The sequence below is a fragment of the Alligator sinensis genome, unplaced genomic scaffold (assembly GCF_000455745.1).
Source record: "Alligator sinensis unplaced genomic scaffold, ASM45574v1 scaffold400_1, whole genome shotgun sequence".
Lineage (NCBI taxonomy): Eukaryota > Metazoa > Chordata > Crocodylia > Alligatoridae > Alligator > Alligator sinensis.
Window position 1 is genome coordinate 3,465,983 of NW_005841897.1, and position 20,264 is coordinate 3,486,246.

At 42.1% G+C, this 20,264-nt stretch overlaps 1 protein-coding gene across 4 annotated transcripts in view; it reads right to left on the reverse strand.

The window, feature by feature from the left end:
* The window catches only part of TNRC6C (trinucleotide repeat containing 6C), a 182,251-nt gene that overhangs the window by 94,055 nt on the left and 67,932 nt on the right, over positions 1-20,264 (reverse strand). For 2 of the 4 annotated variants that reach the window (XM_006018326.3, XM_014517267.2), the window contains 2 exons: positions 7,708-7,767; positions 3,073-3,399 (listed from right to left, as the gene is read on the reverse strand). In XM_006018326.3, coding sequence (XP_006018388.1) covers positions 3,073-3,399; positions 7,708-7,767 — 387 coding nt within the window. Of the gene's footprint in view, positions 1-551; positions 684-3,072; positions 3,400-7,707; positions 7,768-10,255; positions 10,275-20,264 lie in introns of those variants that run through there. The other 2 variants (XM_014517270.2, XM_025197486.1) reach the window with 2 other exon arrangements.

The following is a 20,264-nucleotide window of genomic DNA, read 5'->3' on the forward strand; positions in this document are numbered from 1 at the left end:
TTTGGAAAGCACAAATCAGGGTTTTAGTCAGTTTTCTGTTTTTCTAGCTCCCACTGCCCACCTCAAGTGTGGATGTGACAATGGCCGGATGAAAACTCAACCCAATTACCTTGTAGCTCTCATGTGCATCTAACTTCCTGATGCCTACATGCTCCCCTCCTTTGATTCCTGTCCCATACGCTCCTGAAGCCCTCTTCTTACCATGTCCCCATTGGCCTGTTGCAGGCTCCAGCAGGTGCTCCTGAAGTGTCCTATGTCTCAAGCTTATGAAGTAAGACCCTCCTTTGAACTCCTGACTGAATTCTGTTAACTTCCTCCTGTGGCTAGGGGAAAGGTAAGGGGCTTGAACACTATGGGAGGCTTGCATTCAGTTTCACCAACCCAAAGGGTTCAAATACCATGAGTGAAGGCCTCTTCCCCAAAATTATGATTTAAAATAGATACAATCGGTGTCCTTTTTAATTTGACTTTTGATTTATTGTGAATTTAAGGGAATATTTCAATCACATTTTCAAACTCTTCCCTATAACTTATAACAGCAAGAAACTTACTTTTTATAAACTACTGCTGAGTTTGTCATCTAATTAAAGGTCTCCAAGAACCTGGTCTTTAAGACAAAGAAATACCACAAAACTTGCAATAAAATCATGAGTCAGCAAGTCTGCGGTGGTTCTGCGTGCAGCAACTAGGTCTACTACTTAGAGCAGAAGTAGCAAATGGCCATGAATATTCAAAAGAAAAAGCTGCAGGCAACTTAAGTAAATTTCTTGAGCTGTTTGACTGCATACACCATCATGAGTAACCCTAAAAATAAGAGAAAAAGCAACATTTACAATAAATACCAAGTATTGGCATTGTACTTGAGATTCACATGATTTGACTATTCAGACTTAGATGCTTGTCACTTCCAAATCAAAGGAAGTGACTCGGAAATTTCTGTGTATTCAGTGCTCATAAGGACTCACCTGGAGTACTGTGCCAATTTTGGGCCTTACACTTCAAGAAGGATCTGGACAGTTTGGGAAAAGTCCAGCAAAGAACAACAAAATGATCAAAGGCCTGGGACAATGAGTTATGAAGAAAGACTGAAAGAGCTAGAGTTGAGTCTGGAGAAGAGAAGACTGAGCGGGGATTTACAGAGAAGATGGGGATGTAATTGCCCTTCAAACGCCTGAATGGCAATTACAGAAAAGATGGGGATGGACTGCAGTGGACAGGACTAGAAGCAATGACCTCAAACTGCAGCAGAGAAAATGCAGGTTGGAAATTAGGAAGAACTTTCTCACTATGAGGGTGGTCAACATTGGAAAAAACTACCTAGGGAAGTATCTCCAGGGAATTTCCATCCCTGGAAATTTTCAAGAGCAGTTTGGACAGACATTTGGCTAGAATCGTTTAGCCAGGAACGATCCTGCCTTGAGCAGGGGGCTGGACTAGATGACCTTGTGAAACCCTACTTTCCCAAAACCCTATGAATTCTACACCAAAAAATCCACCTGCTTTGCCAGACATGGTATATACGGGTCAGGTGGAATAGAAAACAGTGACAAGTACTAGGGCTGTGTGAAGCTTCAGTTGCTGATTCAATTCGGCAGAGATTCAGCAGCCAAATCTAATAATCCAAGTTGAATCAGGAGACCATTTAATCCCTCTGAATCAAATTGGAACCCTCTGAATCGATCTGCAGAAATTCAACGATTTGGACAGACACAGCTTTAAATGTTTTTTCTACATATCTCAAAGATGGAGCGTCCCACAGGAGGGTGGGGTGGGGGGTTCCCAGCATGCTTGGCAGCAGACCCAAAAATGGACCAGAAGCACTTTCGGTCCACTGCAGAGCACGTGGGGGACCCCTGGGAGGGGGCCCAGCATGCTCATCAGTGGACCCTGAAGTGGACTGGAAGTACTTCCGGTCCACTGAGCACATGGGATGGGCCCCCCCACGTGTTCCTATGGGATGCTCCATCCACCCCACCATCTCAGCAGTCACGAGCTGCACCTGGTACCTTGAGGTATGTAGAAAAAATGTTTAAAACTGTGTCTACGGCCCAATTGCTAATTCTGCGAATCAGCATTGAATCTTCAGATGCTGATTCAGATGAATCAAAAATCGGGACAGTGATCCGAATCAACAAACTGAATAACTGTCCCCCAATTTGGGCTGAAATGGGGAAAGTAAAACTAGCTTTTACTTCCTCACCAAGTAGCTACTGGGAAGAAAGAAAGAGGAGAGGAAGTGTGTGTTTTAGACTGACCTCATATAATCTAATCCCAGCTACCAAAAAAAGGAATCCCTTCATACTACCATCTAAAAAAAGCAAACCGGCAACCTGGATAAGAAATCTACTTTGATTTAGTAAATCTGTTTTGGTTTAGTAAATTTTCCCATGGTTTGTTTTTCATCATGCTGCTGACAATTGTAAACAGGGAAAACAAAGGCAAGTATACAACAAATGCCACAGTACAACTGCAAAGTTTACACTTTTGGGCTATGTATAATTTATATACAAAAACTCCTATAGAATATTAACGCTGAAAAGACATGCACTCAGAAGCTAGAAGATTCCCATAGTTAATGCCGCTGTGTAATGAACTTGGATCATTTATAAAATAATATAATGGAATCCTGATCCTTAAATAAATGACAGAGAACTTACTAATGATAGCTAACAAAAACCCAACACTAGTTATTTCTGATCTCCCCCCCCACTCCATAAGATATGCAGTTAGGTGTTATAATATGGGTTAGGTGCAGTATTGATTATGCTGAAAATTTAGGAGGTGGGAAGGGAGAAAAGATACACTGGAAGGTAGTTGCTGAGCTAAAACTTTTAAAAAATTTGGCCTTCATAAATATTTCCAAATTCAATTTCTATATGCAAATTTGCTAATGCATTTGCTTTCATATACTAGACGGAAGGAAGCAATTGCACATGTTTAACTTGACAATACTTTTATTTAATATATGTAATAATGCAGTACTCCTTAAAAAGTTTCATGTCAGTCCCTACAAATAACCAAAAGGCATAAAGGCATGTTTACACAGACAACGAGCTACACATAGTCTCTTACCTGATTGGGTCTTACTGGGATGATGCTGTCCACCTGCTCCTTGCTGAGGAGGAGGACTTGCCCCTGCTTGTCCAGTACCTTGTACTGGGCTTGCGCTGGTCAGGGTCCCAGTAGGCAGTGGCTGACCTCTCTTTAAGAGCTGCTTCTGTTCTTGCTGGCGGAAGCGTGGAGGCACCTCACGAGGCAGGTAACGGGATGCAGCTGGCTGCTGCCCATTAGCAGATGCACGCTTGCCATTGCTGCTGTTGGTAATAGTGCTGGTGGAAGTACTGGTACCGGTACCGGCAGGTTGGGGCTGGCTTAAACTGGTCTTAATAGATTCTGGCACTGTATAAAATAAACATACATTTATTTAATCCAGGGGAGAAATAAGAATGAACTGCTTTTAAAGGCAAGAATTAAAAAAACAACATTAAGTGTATAACCTGCCTTTCAGATACACCACAAAGCAAAACAAAATGAATAAAGGAACTTCTAAGGCAGTAAAGTAGCAAACACATTCATTTTAGGAAGAAAAAGTTTATCAAATTTCTGCTGAGTGATAGTGCTGTATAAAATAAACAATGTGATTCTTCATATCCCAACATTGTGGAAAATAGCACAACTTCAACAGAAAGAATAAATGGGGTAGAACTAAATTTACTTCACAAGATACTTTGAGACATATTTAACTATAACTCCCACATTACAGCTTAAAAACAAAATTCTGCTTGAATGCAACTCATGCACTAAAAATCACACTAAAAATCACTAATTTTATCTATCTGTCTATACAACAGTGCACAATCTACAATATTTTTCTGAGCAGAAACAACAGTAGTAGCCCTGAAGTATAGTAGCTCAAAAAGCATTTAAATCATAGAATCATAGAGAAGAATCATTCCTATCCAAACCATTCTATATAAATCCACTATTTAACCCATTAGCAAAACTACACACTCAACCCTGACACACCCATAGTTTCACAGTAGTTAGGGTTCAGAAGGGACCTGAATAGATCTAGTCTCACCCCCCCGCCACTGGTTGGAGCACACGACCCCAGACAGGTGTTCATCCAACCTCTTTTTGAGCTTACCCAAGGAGCGAGGACGACTTCCCTAGGAAGTTGGTTCTAGATCCTAGCTACCCTGACAGTGAAATAGTGCCTCCTAATCTCTAACCTGAACCTATTCTCTAGCAGCTTGTGGCCATTGTACCTCATCACCCCGGGTGCTGCTGGGGGGAATAGGGCTCTTCCTATTTGCTGCTGATCTCCCCTAACAAGTTTGTAGGCAGCCACCAAATCCCCCCTCAGCCTCCGCTTGCTGAGGCTGAACAGGTTCAGGTCCCTCAGCCTCTCCTCATAGGGCCTGCCCTTTTGCCCTCCAACCAAGCGGATGGCCCTCCTCTGAACCCTCTCAAGGCAGGCCACATTCTTCTTAAAGTGTAGTGCCCAGAACTGGACGCAGTACTCCAGTTGAGGCCGGACCAATGTCGCGTAAGGGGGAAGTATCACCTCTCTGGACCAGCTTGAAATGCATCTTTGGATGCGCGACAAGGTGCGACTGGCTTTGCTGGCTACGCTCTGGCATTGGCAGCTCATGTTCACCTTGGAGTCGATAATGACTCCAAGATCCCTTTCCACCTCTGTGCTCACAATCCCCAACTTGTATGTATGCTGTGGATTCCTTCTCCCTAGGTCCAGCACCCTGCATTTATCTACATTGAACCCCATCCTATTACAATCTGCCCACTTCTGTTGTCCGTCTAAATCCAATTGCAGCCTCTCTCTTCCTTCGAGCGTGCCTACCTCTCCCCACATCTTGGTGTCATCGGCAAACTTGGACCACGTGTTTTCCGCCCCCTCGTCCAAGTTGCTGATGAAGATGTTGAATAGTGTAGGCCCCAGGACCAAGCCCAGATACAACATCCTAACCTGCCACAGGTAAAGCAGGACCATGACAGCCAACATCCTGCTGCTGCATTGGTTACTTAAAAAATCTTGAGAGAGACAAGTAGGAGGACCACACCTCTTTTTACTTGCATTTGTGGCATCCCAATGGGATTTTCTCTGTGACCCAACCTTATTCATTAATTTTATCTAATTTATTCTTTCTCCATGAAACACTCACCCAATCACACAAAAGGCAGCTGTGCCTCATGAAACAGAAGTAGACAACCATTATTTTCAATACCTATTCTTTATGGTGTGGACTTTTGGTTGTGCTTTTCAGGTGGTTTGTCTTCCACCCCACAATGCTATCCAGAAACCAAGTTCTAACACCCTCTCTCTGCAATATGAAGCTGGTATCCAGTTCCAGTGGCTCATGCCCCCAGGGGTCCAGTCCTTGCTTGCTGTGCTGTTAGACTTGCAGAAAGCTACTTAATAGTGATGCAATGATTCCCATATGGACTAGGGAATACTGGTGTGAGAAAGCTTTACATTGGTGTGCCTGGGTCCACATTAGATGTACTGGCATGTCTTTGAGGTGGTTAGCTATGTTAGTCTCCAAGGTGTCCCTCATCTTCTGCCTGACTTTAGACTAACTAGTTGAGAGTGGCCTGAGCTTCCATAGGCAACAACAGCTTTGCCATATAAAACGTCTCTTGAGATCTCACAGGACTGCTATTCTTCCACCACTACTTCCTCAGGACCTAGAAGCTGGTTTTGGTGATCCAGTCTTTGGAAGACGCCAATGAAGAAGACCTCCTCATGGAACCACTGTTATAACACCCACCCTTAGTGCACATGGGGTGGAAGGCCCATTCTTGCAAGGGTTTGGCTTATGGGGTCACCCATGCATCCCCATAATATTCTCTTACCACAAGTGAGTTCTGTTGGAGCATGCCCCCCTACCCACTTCTAACCTTTGTCATTAGGTCCTGGTCCCAGTAGTACCCCACACAGCCCCCCACCTTCCCCTTTCAGTATCTAGGCAGTTGGCTTCCTGTAAACATACATATGTACTCAGACTCAACACTATCCACTTCCTTACTCTCATATCTTACTCCAACACCAAGCACTAGGACTGTCTGCCACTTGTGGATGATGAGGACTCTGGTTAAACAGTCTTTACTTCAACCTGGTCCCACCAGTTATACACTGGAGGCCCCTGCATGGTGCCATGAGGACAGACTTCTTATTGGCATAACTTTCAGAATCTCCCAATGTTTGACCATCCTGTGGAGAAAGAGAGATGCTGGTACACCCCTAATAAGAGGAAGTCAGGCTGAGTAGAAGACGGAGTTGGGACGGAAGCCCAAGTTTCAGCTTCTCCAGAACCACATGCTGGGGTTCTGGCTGCCCTTCGCCTTCACAAGCTCATTTTTGCATACCCCACATGAGGCCCCACAAAGTTGCAAGACCTCCTCATTAACCCTCTTCCTTCACACTCCCTGAATCCAGTAATGACCTAGTGTGTATGTGGTGGCAGGGAGGTTCATCAACAGCACAGGAGGAAGACGCTTTCTGATCTTAGTTCTAGTCTCCAATCCTGGCACTGCTTGCAACAGCTCAAAGTTGGAATTGGAAGGAAAGACCAGTTTGACTGTTTCAGCTTCCAGTTAGAACATGCCCGCTACAAACAATCTGCCAGAAGTTTGGTGTGAAGCTCTACCACAAAAGACATCCATCCTCTCCAGAGATTCCAGATGGGCGATAAATTATAAAGGGAAGTATAATAAAACTAAAATCAGATGAAACAAGGGAAAATACTTTGTAGGGAGAAATTCTGTACTAGCAGAGAGGTTCTTTAAACAACAACAAAAATATATTTTCCATAAATAATTGCTATGGTTCTATGATTTTTCAACAGTCTACTAGTAAGAGCTTTAGGAAAGTTTGCATGGAGCAGGTTTTACATATTTGCACGACCACTTTGTTTTTATTGGTTTCAAGAGGTAAGGGGGAAAAGGAAGAGACAGATGCTGTATTTGTAAGAGAGAAAGAAAAAGGAAAAGGATTGGGTAAAAATAGAAGACAAAAAAAGTGGCAAAAGGAGAGAAGCAGAAGGTTCTCAAACAGAGGTTTTCTTCCACCATTACAGACTGTTGGTGAGCTATTCTTTGTGCTATTGCTAGTTGACAGATGACACCATAAGACCATCACACTCCCCCTGCCCAACTCCCTCTTCTAACCAGAAGTTAAATTCTGTGCTAAACTATCATTATATTAACTGCATATCCCAAATGTAGATTAATAAGAGTTGTTGCCTCCTCTTTTTTAATGAGGGGTTGGCAGATGAGGAAGGAAAAGAGAGAAGAACCGATTCCCTCACTTCCCCAGTTCTATTTTAAAACACCCTCCACAACCCAAGGAAACAGATTTATTACAGCCCAAGAAGAAAAACCGTATTGCAGACTAGTGCTCAACCAGGACCAACACATCAGCAGTTGTTGGTGAAACTGAATCTTTGTGATGTCACTGCTGCTGTAGAAACCAAGAGTCAAAACAGTGACCATGAAATCTGGCAGTAGAAGAGCAGGGGAAGTTGAGAGAGGAGGCAACATCAAGTCTGGCAGGGTCAGAGCAGCTCAACTGACAGAAGAACACTTTACGGTCCTGTGTACAGCTCCATCGTCAATCTGCAAAGATGTCTCAGGAAGTTGACTGGTTACGCAACCAGGCAGGCATGTGTAAAGTAGACCTCTACAAACCTGAAGGACCAGGACCAGGACCAGGACCACAAAGTGACCTCTTTTGTTGATGTCTCCAGCCTGAATGTAAAAGACAAAGATCCAAAAGCAAAGAAAGATGCAAGTCAACATCTCTGAACATTCAAATAAACTTGATCTAGCAAATAAGAAGGAAAAGGAGGTCATTGTAATAAAAGACAATGAGAAACAAGATCATTCTAAGACTGAAGTTTACTCTGGGTTCGCTCAACAGTGACCTTCAGATATATCCAGTTAGATTCCAGCACACATTGTCTCCTTCAGATAATCCACTGAAATGCACACAAGACCCACTTCCTTAAAGCCCTTGCAGGAGAAGATAAGCCCTAGCAGCAATCCAGGTCTCAAAGTCTAGCGTTTATATCACTTCAAAGTAAATGTCCTGGGACCCCAAACTCTCAAGCCATGAGAGCTTACAGGAATAAATTCAAACGCTCCTTTTCCCTTGTCTTTTCCAGAGCCATGCATTTCACTTTTCATTGCTGTAAACTTCATGGCTTGCGATTCTGGGTCCTGGAACCTTGTTTTAAGTGCTGTTTGCTGTGAAGCTCTATCACAGACTTCCAGATTTGACTTATCCATTGAGCAGTGCTTTTCTGAGGTTTGAATTAAGACGATTGAGATTTGCTGCCTTCTTTTTCCTTCAAGAAAACTTTCAGAAAAGCTGTCATTTATGCATGTAAATGACAAGGATCTGAAGAAGCTTCCTCTGCTAGATGGAAAACCGGTGAAAAAGGGCTACAGCACGGGGGATATTCTCCAGGAAGTAATGAGGTGCTTTGAAAGGCAACAGATTGATGCCGCTGTGAAAACCATAACTTGTTGTGGACTGATGGACTGGATGCTTAATAACCTCCAAGGAAGCACCAACTCTTCCTCCCTCTAAAGTCACTTTGACCCAGCCAAAATGCCCAAACTAGTTCTCTGCTGGAGCAAGCAGCGAACACATTTGCAAGTGACAGCACTGTACTGAATTCAATAGGCTGTAGTACACAAGATGGGCAAGGTCATGGATAAAAAAAATTTTTAAAGAAAGGACTAATTTATTAAGCATTTCAGCAGGGGTTAAAAAACAAACAAACCAGGCAATCACTGGTTAGAGAAATAAGCCTGTTACCAAGGATATATGAAAGTTTGAGTTGCAGCATGGAAGGATAAGCAAGTGGAAGGCATAAGCCAGGGATGATTGAAAGCCTTCCTAGGAAAGTACCGGCATTGTGTTTGATAGGATACTGTCCTTGAACAGTGTTATACGAATCCATAATCTAAATTTTACTTAAGACTACCATCAACACACAACTCAAGTGCTCCCAAGGGCTGCAGGGATCTGGAGCATATAGAGGAAAGGATGTTCCCAGGGGCTGTGGGTGTCTGCTTTTTTTAAGTGAAGAAATCACCCCTGGTTTCCAGTCCTTTGCATGTAAAACAAGCTCTGTACACTTAGCTCTCCTCAAGCCCCCATGTCATTCGGCACTCAGAGCTGTCACAGTGTCCTGCTGCTGACATGTGGGGGTAGAGATGGGTTCCTCCCTAATCCCTTGTTTAGGTTGTAGGCTGCCTTGCCCAAGCTGAGGTTATGATGCTGTGTCAGGAGGGATGCTATGTCTGAGGGTGTTTTTGAACATGGAGCCAGGCTTGTTTGAACTTCTCATATGTCCTGTCTATGTCGGTATCTTTATTCTAAACACCAGTGTACTGGCAGGGCAGTGCCAAGGTGCCAGTTCATAAAAGGTCTTGCCCTGAGTAAGTCATCCTGGTAACTTGCACTGGTGCTGGCTGTCTTTTCCAGATGCACGTCTGTGCTGGTCCATCCATGTCCAGACAAGACCTGAATCTGTGCCTGTTGCATTAGCGAAACCCTAAAGCAGGCATGTACACTTTCCCCTTCATCGAAGGTCACCTGCCAGGTACACAGCCCAGAGGAAGGCTGTTGCCAGTAGGATCAGCTCTGGTCAGACAAGGTTGCAAAACTGGCTTGCAGGGCATCCCTTAGAGCCATAGATACCAAACATCTGGGCCAGGTCTCTCCAGGGGTAAACTGTTACAGATAGGACCGAGAGAAACTGCCCAGGAATGGATTAACTTGCCTGGCACTAATGGCACTTTCCATCCCTACTGACTGTGCAGAATGGAAGGTGTAGTGGTGTAGCTCTGCCGATTATTTCTAGCATTGCTGGCAACCTCCTTCTACTACAGGGCACTTGCTAGTGGTAGCTAGCAGCGCAGGAGATTTTGCATTTTCATGGGTGCCCTGGGAAGAAAGGGCAGGTTCGGCTGTTGTTGGTATAGCAGCAGGGAAGAATAGGAAAGGAAAAGGAATATGCTGGGTAGTGAGGCCCCTTTAAAAAAAGATGCGTTTGTAGTCTGGCTGGAGCTAGCCATTAAATACATTTTTCATCCATAAGTTTATCTGGTCCCTTTTTTGAACCTGCTATCCTATCTGCCTCTACCACCTGTCGTAATAAATTCTACAAGTTAACTACACACTCCATAAAAAAGTACTTTCTCTTGTTAGTTTTAAACCTCTCACCTACTTGCTTCTTCTGCTGGAGGTGGCTTATCCTCCCACAATGAAAACCCTGTGGAAGTGAAGGCAGGAGTTTTTCTTTTTGTTTAATCAGAAAAATGTTAAACTACAAAACCGTGACTTATCCGAAACTGAACCTAGACGTTTCAAAGCCAGGTCACACTCAGGGTGTCCTCCCAGGTTCTGACATGTTTGGAAACAGTTTGTATATCAAAGGAATTTTGCAAGCTGTTTTAATGACTAAGTGCTGCTTCCACACATAAAAAGAAAGGTGAACGCATTTGAGCCCGATAGAAATCATCAACACTCCACTTTAACCAATAAATCTACTTTTCATGTTGAAGGCTAGATAACTTCACCTATGCATATTGATGCATATTTTTGAACTAAAATTACTAATCTAGGGTATCAAGAAAATATATTAAGAATTCCTAGTAGGTCTCAGTGGAAAGCAAATGTATCTGTTACGTCTTTTCCGAATTCCAATATTCAGCCTTCAAAACAAAACATTACCTATTCTATTTAAAAGCCTCTATGAAATACAGAAAAATGCCATTGAAAATGTGAATAAAATCAGTACATTCAACATTTACAAGAAAATGGTTGTATTTTTACAGCTCCAATACTTATTTTTTTGGTTTTACCAAAGTTCCCACATGATCTAAAAAATTTATCTTGTTTTAATGCATCTTTCTGCTTAACTGTAGATTTTGCCATTCCAGCTAACCTTTAAGTAGTTTACATGAATTAAATTGATTCTTTCACTTGACTACAATCAGTCAGGAAATGAATTTCAGGCAAGCTCTTTACAGAAGTACTGCTATTGGAAAAACATGGCTTCTACTTGTTAACAACAGACTCAGTACAGACAGCTATCAAATGTACTGTGCAGAGAGCATGAAGAAGATCATGCTCCTTCCACCTGCCATTCTGACTTGTGAGCTTTACCTGTACTTGGAACTTATATCAGATGCTGGGCACTGGCTCAAATTTGAAAAAGACCAAAACTGATTAGTTTTCTAGCTTTGCTGGCTTGTAATGTATCAGTGTTCCAACACCATTATTTTAAGTTTTATACAAACTATTCCCTTACAGTACCCTTGTACAGACTCCCTTCAGAAGTCTTCCTATGAAGTAAGCATTTTATACAGATGGAAAGTAGACACAAAGATTTAAGAACTTGATTTTCAGGTGTGGCAGACTGCTTACCAACTCTGAGCTAAGCTGCAGGTGCATAAATGTTTCTGAAAAATCAAGTTCTACATGATTTGCCCAAAGTCGCACAATAATTCATGGACAGAGCAGAGACTAGGGCTCCCAGGCTCCCTCACTAGTCATGAATCTGCAGTAAGGCCCCATCTTTACTGAGGGGAAAACATTTTGTAAAGGAATTACCACTGATAAATCAGGGCAGGGCTGTCCCAGCTTCTGAGAGGCTAGAGACCACACCTGCACAGGCTCTCCCAATACACCAGCTGTACGGATTCCCTGGGCCCTCTTGCTGCACATGCTTTTCTAGCATATGGGCTCCCCAGCCACATGGAAGAGGGGGAGGGAGTCCAGAGATGTCAGCGGCAGCAGTGATGATGGGGAAGTGGTGATTAGGCAGGAGCCTGGGGCCCATAAGTTATCCCGTCCTGGGCCGCATGTCAACCTGCTGACACATGTTAAAAATTAATCGCCGCTTTGCCCATACTGGAATTTTATCACACTTAAAAGAGCCTTTTCTTCTAATGTGGAAGCAGCCTAACAATTTTCTTTGGGGCAAGTTCAACAGCTAGTATAACACCAAAATTGGATGCCCCTTTGGCTCCTTAGATTTCAAAAGGCGGTATATGGGAATACTATTTGAGACGCAGAACTACTCACCATCACAATAATCCACATGAAATGTCTGCTTTAAGTTAAACAACAAAATCTTAACCCATTTCAAACAAACTTTAGTAGTTGCTACCTAATTTCAACATTTGTAACAATGTTTGCCTATGAGCCCACAAATCACAGAAAAAGTATACTGGATAGAAAAAAAGGAAATAGCAGGATCAGCCACACTGTTTTAGAATGAAAACATTTCTAAAAAAAAATAGGATGCTTAATATTTTAACATTAGCATAAAAGTGCTCTTACTTTAAATACAAATATTTCTTTCAAGGAAGTAACAAGCATTAAAAAACTCCTCTGAAAAATTCTATTGCTTCATTACAAACCCAGAATAGAAGAGAACTACAGAATAGCAGGTATTCCTCCAAAAAAGCTATTAACCTAATCAGGGCTTTAGGAAAATAAACTTTTAGTGACATGCCACAATGCAATAAAGCAAGGCATATCGAGGATATGACATGTGGCTCGATTCCAAAATTCTACATAAAATCTGCATGGATAATATAGGTATGGCACACACTTCAATTTGGATATCAAATGCAGTAATAAGTATTAGGAAAAACATTTTAAAAATACAATTTTTAAAAATGGCAGTACAAATTGTAAAAGATGCTTCACAGAATCAACTACTGTTTAGTAACCAGACTCCAGGAATAGCTAAGCAGCAATGCTGATTTGCTACTGCACTGTGGGAAAATGCCTGCTGCGATGAGTAACAACATTAGGGTTGCTAATACTTAATTCGTCTACTGTAACAGAACTAACAACTGCCTTATAAACCATCAAGTGCTGGAAAGCACTTTCTCTTGATGCAATTGATGTATTTTTGAAACGACGGATGTATTTTGCAAAACATACAAACAGCGTACAACAACACAGTACTCTAGAAACCTTAGGCTGCGAGCATATCAGACGGCAATCTTCCATACAACATGGCAATGTCTGTGGCCAGTGGAGGCTGACTAGAACACTGGAGCATTGTGCACCACAGTTAATCAGCCCCAAGGGCCGATCTGCCACTCTGCAGAGACCTTGCCAGTTCCAGGAGTGCCTCATCTACCCTTTCACCTGGAGGTAATATACTCTCACGGCTGCTGTCATTTGGGCAGTCGGCAGAAATACAGAAAATAAAATCTAGCCTTTTTATTATGTTATTTTTGACACCAAGTCACACACAGAGTACATGAACTGTTTTTTAGAAAAAATAAATTTGCATAACTGCTCTTCTAGTAATTTCATTTTAAAACTGGATTAAAGAGCTAAATTACACGTGTTTATTAAAACAAAAGAAACTTGTGAAGAAACAAACACGAGGGCATGTCCTTTTAAAAAAAATAAGAATAAAAAACCCCTAGCATTAAAAGAGCTGTGGGTTTGTGACATGCATCTACATTCTAAGAGCTGCGCAAAAACCAACATTTCTTCGTTGCAATAATTATCAGTACTTAAACGTTGCTAAACTTCCTAATCCAATTTTACCCCAACAAATCCAATAATTACTCCATATGATTTTTAACGATTACAATCTGAGGAATCCCAACTGTTCAAGAGCATTATAAGCAACTGTATATGGATTTTATTAATGTAATGAACAGGGATCATCTAACAGATTTCAATTACTACAACAGCTTTTAAATACATTTCTGTGACAGAAGTAAAGAACATGCATAAATGAAAGAAATGGGTTAAGCCACGTAATGCTGACTTATGGCAGCCTTTTGCTTTCATTCACCTCATTAACATTTCACTACACTATAGACTTTTATACCCTAAAACCCAGTTACATGAAACTTTCATTTGTAAGACCTCTAAAAAAGCCAGAAGATGTTCTGGAATAGAAACAGTTAAAACCAGAAATGCATTCTTGGCTGCTACTGTGACAGGATTTATTTACAGCTTCTATTAAACACAGCAGCTCCATTACAAAGTGCTGGATGTGAGAAGAATTTTTGATTATACAATGCCAATGCCTCACTGCGTTAAACATATCATGCCAATGTATTATTTTTTTCCTTCAGCAATTCGTTCAGGTCATTGTTTGATGGGTTTATGAATTCATTACAGGAAACAGATGGATCCCATAATTCAGAGCTATTCTCCCAACCAATCATATGGACATTTTTTTTCCTCATTTGCTACCCCCCTTGAAATCAACCTTAATGAAGCGACTTCCTTCATATCCAAATCCCCGCACATGTATGATGTGCGGAGACTGTGGTTATTAAAGCAACCTTGAAACAGTAAATGCCTTTTAAATAAAACAGAGAGTATTAGCATACCCATACTGCTGGAGCCAGATCCAAAAAGGCAGAAGCCTAGCTAACCCAGTTAAGGAATATAAAATGTATCACAACAGAGGCAGCAAAAATGTTCTAATTATTAGTAAATTCATTTAAGTGCTGAGAAAATCTTCAAGGAACACCCTCCCCCCCAGTCAACCCTTTTCAAATGTTGAATTTTCATTTATCCAATAACCTCCTTTTGTCTACAAGGGCTGATATTTTTTACTATAGTGACATCTACTGGCATAAGTATATCAGTAAACTTGCATTAAAAACCTAATACTTGATTTTTTTTTAAAAAATACAAGTGGTCAGTTTTTCTCTCCTTCCCAACCAAATAGGATTTCCCCCTTAAAAACTCAAAATTGTGTGGGGCAATTAAATTCAGTTTGATATAAACAAGTTGGAAACATAATTTTAAGACATGTCAGTAAAAGAAGATGCACCTTGACACCTGCTGGCCAACATTAAAATCTAAAAAAGCATATGACGGGAGCTTTATCTCAGTACCCTGCATATTCACCTAGTCCTGTACTATTTATTGAACACTACATTTATTTTTGACAAAATACAAACCTTTCTTGGTTTAACTCTACTTTTGCTGCATTGTATTCAATAGTTTCTCTTTTCACACATCTTTTCCCATTTCCTTTTGTTCCTGACAATGTGTTCTATTCTCCCACTTCTTGTCATATTTCTTCAAATACCATGACTTTTCCAAGATCATCTTCCCAAGTCCTGTAAGCTATATCAGTCGATTCCTTTACCCTAAAGCCTATCCACAGACATATAAACAGCTTAAAAAGGTGCCAGATACTGAACAGCCAGAGGACTAAAAAAAGAAAGAGAAACGAGGATGAGGGGCCCTTCAGCCCATGGGAAGTCAAGTATCCTCCTTAACCAACTGCAAGTTTTCCTACCAGGGATGTACCATACCCCCCATAGAATGAAGTTCCTGTACCATACTCAGTGGCTTGATTTTGTGCAATTATGGCAGCCTGCAGAAAGTAGGGCAGGGTAGCACTTTAAAAAAGTTGAGAACCACTGCTCTAGACTCAAGGTACCCCTCAGAAAATGCCATCTCTCTTAGTTTTCACTCTTTTTAACTACAGGAAACAGAGCAATTCTTCTGTTGCAAAGAACTCAAAGACTCAAAAACATTCTGACCTGTTGCACACTATGGATTCTTGTTTGAAATCTCTGGTTTATCTTGTTGCACACTTAACAGTGCTTACAAAGTGTGGCACCCCATGAACACCCTTGAAAGGATGTCAAGTCAGCCTGGCTGAGGAGCACTGCCTTGAAGACTAACTTGTTCAGAGAGCTTAAGGAAGCTGGTGTCTGAAATTTCCAGGAGAATTCTTTGTCCCTTCATCCCATTTTAAAAGGTTTCTATTTTGAGAATGCTGAAAAGTAGGTGATTTCATTAACCAGCCATTCTCTCTCTTTCCTAGTGAAAAAAAAAAAAAAAGAGCTCTAGGTCTAAAACTTGCTCATAGTTTTCTTTAACTGCAACAAAATGAAACTGATAAGACCTTTTCCATTTCAGTATTAGTCACAGTATAGCCTAACAAAACAGTGGGAAGTGACAATAATTTGATCAAATTATCACAGCTTGGGAAAAAGGCACTGGAGCTCTGCACGTAAACTCAGAAGGCAGCATGGCTGTCTACATTCAACTGATATTTGCAAGGTTACATTTACAAGAAGGAGACTTAAGAAACTTTAAGAAAAACACACTAAGCTTCTGCAAAAGGCAGACAACACTTGTCCAGGAAAGATTCCAACTCTCTAGACTTGAGGGTATTTTTTTATGTTTAAGTACCACCAGATTATCAACAGACAGGCAGCTCTTCAGTTTAGGATTCAGTCATAAGAGAGCATTTCCTGCAGCACATTCTAAAGCCCAAAGCACAGTTCTTGCTTCATATAAACCAGCCTATTCTGCTCATGTGAATATATGTTATGGGTTTCCTCAAGGTATGAGCATAATTTATTCTAGAACTTCAGATATTCAGGCATATGATCACTGGATGAAGTTGGCAGATAACTACCCATCATAAATGGATACATATTAAACAGTGATATTTATTTGCTATCTATTGAGTGGCTTCGGATTCGGACAAAAAAATTAATTCCTAATTTTGATGCTGGAAAAGCTCCTTTAAAAATATGTCATCCAGAAAGATTTTATAGCTATCAGTGGGAAGCCAACATTTTATGAGGAAACCATAATAACTTATAGGCCCCACAGTGCTGGGTAAGTCACAAATCACATTCCCAAGAGTGACACTTGCATATTACTTTTTACAAATTAAAGGTTTTATTTTAATCTTCCTTTCTTAACCTTCCTGAAGCATATAAAAATTCAAGTAAACTTAGAATAGTCTTTAATTTGATTACAGTTCCCAATTTTGAGAGCACTAAGCATTCTGTTCTTCTGCATACATTTATATATTGATGTCAATAGCTCTTTCAAAATGCAGCTTTTTAAAATCTATTATTTCTGCATCTTCTCTGGATCCCAAGACATACTGTATCAGTAAGTGTACTGAATCTTGTTCTATCATAGGAAACTTGAGCTTTTCAACTTAAATCCTTCTTTAAGCATGCAGAGCAGCAGTCCTCAACTAGGAATCCACGGCCCCCATAGGGCCAGGAACAGGTTTCAGGGGGTCCACCCTGGCCAACCCAGCCCAGCATGGGGGAGGAGCCGCCTGGTCCCTCTGGGGCTGAGGCGAGCCCTGAGAAAGGGGCAGGGGTGGGTCCACCCCACCCGGCCCTACCCCTTCCATTTTGCAGGCAGCATCTCAGGTGGGTGGGTGAGGCTCTGGGCTTCTGCTACTTGAGTGAGTGGGACTCCCTGCAACCAAGCTCTGCCCACTGCACCCAGGGCCATGCAGGGAGGGCTAGGGAGCTGGACAGTTGTTGCAGCACAGGTGGGCCGTAGAGTTTTAATAGCGTGGTGGCAAGGGCCACAGGAAGAAAAAGGTTGCAAACATCTGCACTAGGGTTTATCCAAACCTGGGGAGAAAGGTTCCTTTCCCTTGCTCATACATACCGAGCATAAGTTATACACAGAGCTATACAAACTCTTCTTCTCCTGTTATCTACTCATTTTGGACACTAAATGGCTTTGCTCCAAAATAATCCTCCCAGATGGCACTAAAGGGAACATAATTTGTTGTTTAATTAACAATTCACTTCACCTGCACAAGAAATGCTAATTATTTTATTAAATCAAACTGATCCAGAGTTTGCCCAAAGCTCTAAGCAGTGGGTACTATGCCAGAGTTTTTTTTCTTTTTAGAAGGCTCTCCTCATCTTTTCTGAGTTTAAGATAATACAAACAGTGTGTCATTTCATCAGGGTTTTTCATATTTCTTATTCTTCTACACTGTAGAGTAAGTACCACGGTATTTGATTTGACCTCAACTCTTGGGGAAACCCTACCGAGTGTAATATACTACAAGGCCCCTGACATGTTCATTTAATGGTACAATGGGATCTGATCCCAGCAATCACACTCCCTGGCAAGCCACACATTTGTGGCAGGAGGTACAATTTTGGGATTAGGAAACAGATGCCAATCACACCATTACTACTTCCAATGCAGAGGGAGCCCAGGATCACATCCCCAGGCTCCTCTGCACTAGCAAATTGAAATCTGAGTGCCTGCAGTCCGGTGTGAACCATGTGATCCTGGGGCCAGAACCAAGAGTTGATTGACTGTCAGTCTCAGCCCTAGGATCACACCAGGGCCAGTTCTAGATTACGGTATGGTCCAGGGCTGGGATAGACAATCAGCTGATTGTGGATCTCAGCCCTGGGACTGCACTTAGGTCAGTCCCAGAGCCCTGCGCATCAAGATGTCAGAAAACTATGTGCGCAGCCTAGCTGCACATATGGCTTTTCAAGGTCTTGGCATACCAGGGAACTGGGATCCAGAAGAGAAATTTGCTAATTCTGGGGTCCCCATGTGACAACGATGTGAAAAAACCCGTGTGCAGTCAGGAAAACCTCAGGGAACCATCAGTGAGCCTCTCCCCAAACCCAGGGCCCCTGTGGCCAGGACTGTCAAGTAAAGTTACCATGCATCCAGGTTTTCCTGGATATGTTCTCTTTTTAGGTCCTCCCATCTTGGCTTGGGTGTTTTTTTAAATATCAACAAATGTCTGGAATTTTGGTCTGCTCTGCACTTAAGTGTTCCCTAGCACTTCCTGGCTTGCCTTAGGCAAGGAGCTGCTTGGGGCTGTGAGGAACAAGGGGAGGGCAACTGGAGGCAGGGGGCATCACACACACGCACACAAGCAGCCCCAGCAGCTGCATGCAGAGAAATCTATGGGGGTGCAGGGCTTGGTGTCCATCCATCTGTCTGTGGGTGATGCCTACCAGCACTGAGAAAAGTTGTCCAGGCACTAGGGCTACAGCAGGGCAGGGCACCTGCCCTTTCAGCAGGGGAAGGGGGTGGGGGGATTGCAAGGAGCTGCATGGCCGAGCCAGCAGCACAAGGGCCAGTACCCTTGCTTCCTGGGGTGGGGTGGATGGGAGATGCTGGAGTGCGGGGTGGAGCAGGGGGCTGCAAGTCAGGAGTGTGGGGCACAGGCAGGGCCATGGGGCTGTGGGTCAGGAGTGAAGGGCATGAGCATGGTTGGAGGCATACACAGGATCCTCTTCTCAGACCACTTCTATCACAAGGTCTCACCCTAGTTTTTCCATCATACTTAATTCTGACAAACTCTCATTTGTTATTATTATTTATTGTTCAGAATTGACACTTATGGTATCATGATAAAGCATTAAGAACGCAAAAACTGTTTAGTAAAGTATCTACTAGCAGCTTGCACAACGAATGTAAGATGGACCAGGGCTGACTTTTAGATACTTGAAAACCTGTTAAAAAAATAAATTTAAAAAAATCTTGCAGACTTGGAAAAAAACTCCACATACAGAACTCATGAAACTAAATAATAGCTTCTTTATTAAAAGAGTTGCATTTTCAAGCTGTTTTCTTTTTTTGAAGTAGCTGTAAATTATATGAACTTACTATTTAGCTGAAGTCAATTCTTTTAATTTTACGGAGGGCACAGAAATGGAAAGAAAGCCATTCTCAAAGTTAAATATGTTATAGGAATAAGATGCTGTGAAGCAGATCTGCTACTAATTGTGATCAAGTCCTCCTGGACACACGGAACAGCAAGGAAGCATATTATCCCATGAGACTTGAGGTGAGGTCAGCAGGAGCTTCCAAGTGGCAGAACAGGAACCAGCTGCCCACAAAAGGCAACAACAAAACAGTGACCTCTATACTGTGAACAGTTTTATATAAAAGTTTATTTGTAATAAAGAGCTGTTCCACAGCACAAGCCACCAGGTACTACATGGTATCAGTGTTGGAAGAACCCGGTCAAAAAGGTAACACATAAATGGCTCCTACAGAGCCTGCAAGACTGCAAAAGCCTAGAGAAAGGCAAGAAATAACTGCAGGTGCCATCAGTAAACCACTGTATGCTGATCACTCGCTCATTTAGCCTTTTCACTCAGAGATGGACAGATACATCTTTCTGTACAAAACTGAATCTAAGCCTTTTAGAGACTTCTTTCTAGTATTCTTCCATCGACTTAAGTTCAACATGGTCAAAGCAAGTATTTTCCTCCTAAGCTCACCATCATTCGTCAGTCACTGTGGACAGACCATGACCTACGTTGCACTGAATTCAATAACCTGGGCATCATCTTTGACTTGGCTCTCATTCAATATCCGTGTGTCCAAGTCACATTTACAACTTGTGGTTTCTTCCACTCTGAGACACCCCCCGCCCTTCCCTTCACACAGCTAGCACACTTGT